The sequence below is a fragment of the Glycine max genome, chromosome 4 (assembly GCF_000004515.6).
Source record: "Glycine max cultivar Williams 82 chromosome 4, Glycine_max_v4.0, whole genome shotgun sequence".
NCBI lineage: Eukaryota > Viridiplantae > Streptophyta > Magnoliopsida > Fabales > Fabaceae > Glycine > Glycine max.
In genome coordinates, this window is record NC_016091.4 from 7697077 (window position 1) to 7700540 (window position 3464).

The following is a 3464-nucleotide window of genomic DNA, read 5'->3' on the forward strand; positions in this document are numbered from 1 at the left end:
TCTATTCTCTTTTCTTTATCACTCATTTTTTTCTCTGTTTATTTTTATTTTTTTCGTTAGGTGACTTATTTTATTTTACACTTTTGTCTTCTTTTTTCTATTTTCTTTTAACAGTATAAAAATCATTAATATTAATAAATTTTTCTGGGTACAAATACAAACGCACAAGTATCGTGTATGCCCTTGTCATTTATTTCATAATATAAGTACCCCATGTCGCACCATCACAAAATAGAAAGGGAATAATAATAATAATAATAATAATAATAATAATAATAATAATAATAATAACATAATGCGTTCCTTTGACAAGTTGGGGAATTTTCTTTGGTGAATTGGCTTCTCCATATCACCACTTGGCGTTCCCAGTTTGAGGATAAAATTCTTTGTGTTCCTTACACAGGGAAATGAAAAGCCAAATGTGGTGTTTTAAAAGATTATCCACATGCAATCCGTCCATTAATAACTAGGCGAGTTTAAACCACTATTAACCCATCATTATCAAATCAAAGCCTGTCATGGATTTGACGGCTAAAATAACCGAATAAATCCGTCCATTCTTTTTTTTGAGTTTCACCATCCGTCGCTAAAGATAAGATCGAACTTGTTTCCTCTCCACACTCAAAGGCAAGGTAAGGAGAGCTCTATGTGCTGCTGTTCTCCAGATGTCATACCCAATTTGTTTTTCACCTTTTTAATAAATCATTATTATAGTAATATATCCTTCAATTTTTCCGTTCAAGCATGCCCTTTCTCTTTTACCCGTTTTTTCTTCTTGGTAAAAGTTTTTTTAAAAAAAAAAAAAAAAAATCGCCCCCAGTGATTGACATTGATAATTTGATCGAAGTATATGTTTAGCAATATATCCTTCTATAATGACACGTAACCTTTGTAGGACCCAGCCTTTTATCATACATAAAGACACACTCTCCTCTCCCTCCCATACACAAATTAAACCCTCTTATTCTCTCAAACAACTTGAAACGCAGTGCACGATCACACTAAGCCCAAGCCAAGAAAGTAGTAGCAAAGCTAGCTCTTGTATAGTCAAGCCTGTGTCATATATTACTATATTCATCTCTCTCTAAGTCGTTTATATATCCAGAACTATACAGCTTCAAGTATTAATAGCTAGCTAGTCATCATGTGTAATCCGAAACCATCGTCATCATCCCCATTTCTGTGTCCCACAAAAAACCACATCATAACTCCCGACCCCAAACTCATAAATCACCCTCCTCCCGTTGATGATCAACTTAAAGATGAACTTCACAGATGGCCAACGCCTAATGAGGTAATAAAAGAGAAAAGAATATATATATATATATATATATATATATATATATATATATATATATATATATATATATATATATATATATATATATATATATATATATATATATATATATATATATATATATATATATATATATATATATATATATATATATATATATATATAAATAAAAAAGGGAGGGGAAAAAAATCCAAGTAGCTAGCTAGCCAGCCATCCATATAATTTTTTTGTGAATGTAAATTAAATGAAGTTGCGCATGCAAGTTACTATCTCCATAGTCACATCACATGATTAAAAAACAAATAATGCCAGTTTACGAATAGCATGGCCATGATATGAACTATTTGTCCTTTGCAGGTGATAGCAGAAATGAAGGCCATAGGGAAGATATCAGGCCCAACAGCTCTAACCGGTTTAATCCTATATTCCAGAGCCATGATCTCCATGGTCTTCCTGGGCTACCTCGGCGAGATGGAGCTCGCCGGAGGCTCCCTCTCGATCGGGTTCGCCAACATCACCGGCTACTCCGTGATCTCCGGGCTTGCCATGGGAATGGAACCCATTTGCGGGCAAGCCTACGGCGCCAAGCAATTGAAGACCCTGGGCCTAACCCTCCAGAGAACCGTCCTCCTCCTCCTCTCAACCTCCCTCCCCATCTCCCTGACGTGGCTGAACATGAAGAACATCCTCTTATGGTGCGGCCAAGACCAGCAGATCTCCTCCACCGCGCAAACCTTCATCATCTTCTCCATCCCCGACCTCTTCCTCCTCTCCCTCCTCCACCCTCTGAGAATCTACCTCCGAACACAAAGCATCACGTTACCCCTCACCTACTGCTCCGCAATCTCCGTCCTCCTCCACGTCCCTCTCAACTTCCTATTAGTTGTCCACTTTAAAATGGGAGTGTCTGGCGTTGCAATAGCCATGGTGTGGACCAACCTAAACCTCTTCATCTTCCTTTCTTCCTTTGTTTACTTCTCTCGTGTCTACAAGGACTCGTGGGTTCCCCCTAGCACCGACTGCCTCAGGGGATGGTCTTCCCTTCTCGCACTAGCTGTTCCTAACTGCGTCTCCGTCTGTCTCGAGTGGTGGTGGTACGAACTCATGATCATTCTCTGCGGACTCCTTCTCAACCCAAAATCCACCATTGCCTCCATGGGAATCCTTATTCAGACAACTGCGTTGGTCTACGTCTTCCCTTCGTCTCTCAGCCTCGCCGTCTCCACCAGAGTGGGGAACGAGTTAGGCGCCAACCGCCCCGCCAAAGCCCGCATTTCCATGATAGTCTCACTCGCCTGTGCTGTTGCCTTGGGCGTCGCCGCCATGCTCTTCACCACACTCATGAGACACCGGTTGGGGAGATTCTTCACCTCTGACCGAGAAATCCTCCACCTTACGTCTATTGCGCTGCCCATTGTGGGCCTCTGCGAGCTCGGGAACTGCCCGCAGACCACGGGCTGCGGCGTGTTAAGAGGCAGCGCCAGGCCCACCGTCGGAGCGAATATCAATTTGGGCTCGTTTTATTTGGTGGGCATGCCCGTTGCGGTTCTTCTCGGGTTTGTCGGGAAAATGGGCTTTCCTGGGCTCTGGCTTGGGTTGCTTGCGGCCCAAGCCTCTTGTGCTTCTCTCATGATATTCGTTCTCTGCACCACTGACTGGAACGCGCAAGTGCGGAGGGCCAACGAACTTACTAATGCTAATTCTGCTCCGTTCAAGCAAACGGAGTACTGTAACAATGTTCGTCTTCGAGAGATTGTTGCCACGGAGGATCATGATCATGAGATTACCAACAGACCCTCTCATTATACACACTATAAATAATTAATTAACCATGTTCAATTCCTTTTAGTTCGTTATTGTTATTCCTTGGGTAGGGAGAATCCAAAAGAGATATTGGATTTGGATTGTACTGTTGTAGAGAAAAATAATATTTATTTAATTTCCCCTTTATTTCTCTCACATCGCTTGTTTTTTCTTTCTTTTGGATAGTCCGTACTCGCGTTAGTGATAAAAACTTCTTTAACATCAGGATAACCTTTTTTTTACAGTTTAGTGGATTAATTGACTTTTTAAATTTTAGACTTTATAGACAAGTTTACATGTTAATTAATAATAGCTAGCTAACGAGGATAGGAGGTATATATATATATATATATAAAAGAAA

At 40.6% G+C, this 3464-nt stretch overlaps 1 protein-coding gene across 1 annotated transcript; it reads left to right on the top strand.

Moving 5' to 3' along the window:
* The first annotated feature begins 882 nt into the window (after positions 1-882).
* On the top strand, positions 883-3259 carry LOC100786872 (protein DETOXIFICATION 48). Its single transcript, XM_003523715.5, has 2 exons — positions 883-1294; positions 1658-3259. The coding sequence occupies exons 1-2, from the start codon at positions 1145-1147 to the stop codon at positions 3119-3121; spliced, it is 1614 nt and encodes a 537-aa protein (XP_003523763.1). The 5' UTR covers positions 883-1144; the 3' UTR covers positions 3122-3259.
* Positions 3260-3464: the final 205 nt, after the last annotated feature.

Excerpts from the sequence above, each read along its gene's own strand:
- LOC100786872 (XM_003523715.5), top strand. The coding sequence starts at position 1,145 with ATGTGTAATCCGAAACCATCGTCATCATCCCCATTTCTGTGTCCCACA. Across the intron at positions 1,295-1,657 it reads GATGGCCAACGCCTAATGAG|GTGATAGCAGAAATGAAGGC; the intron begins GTAATAAAAGAG and ends TGTCCTTTGCAG.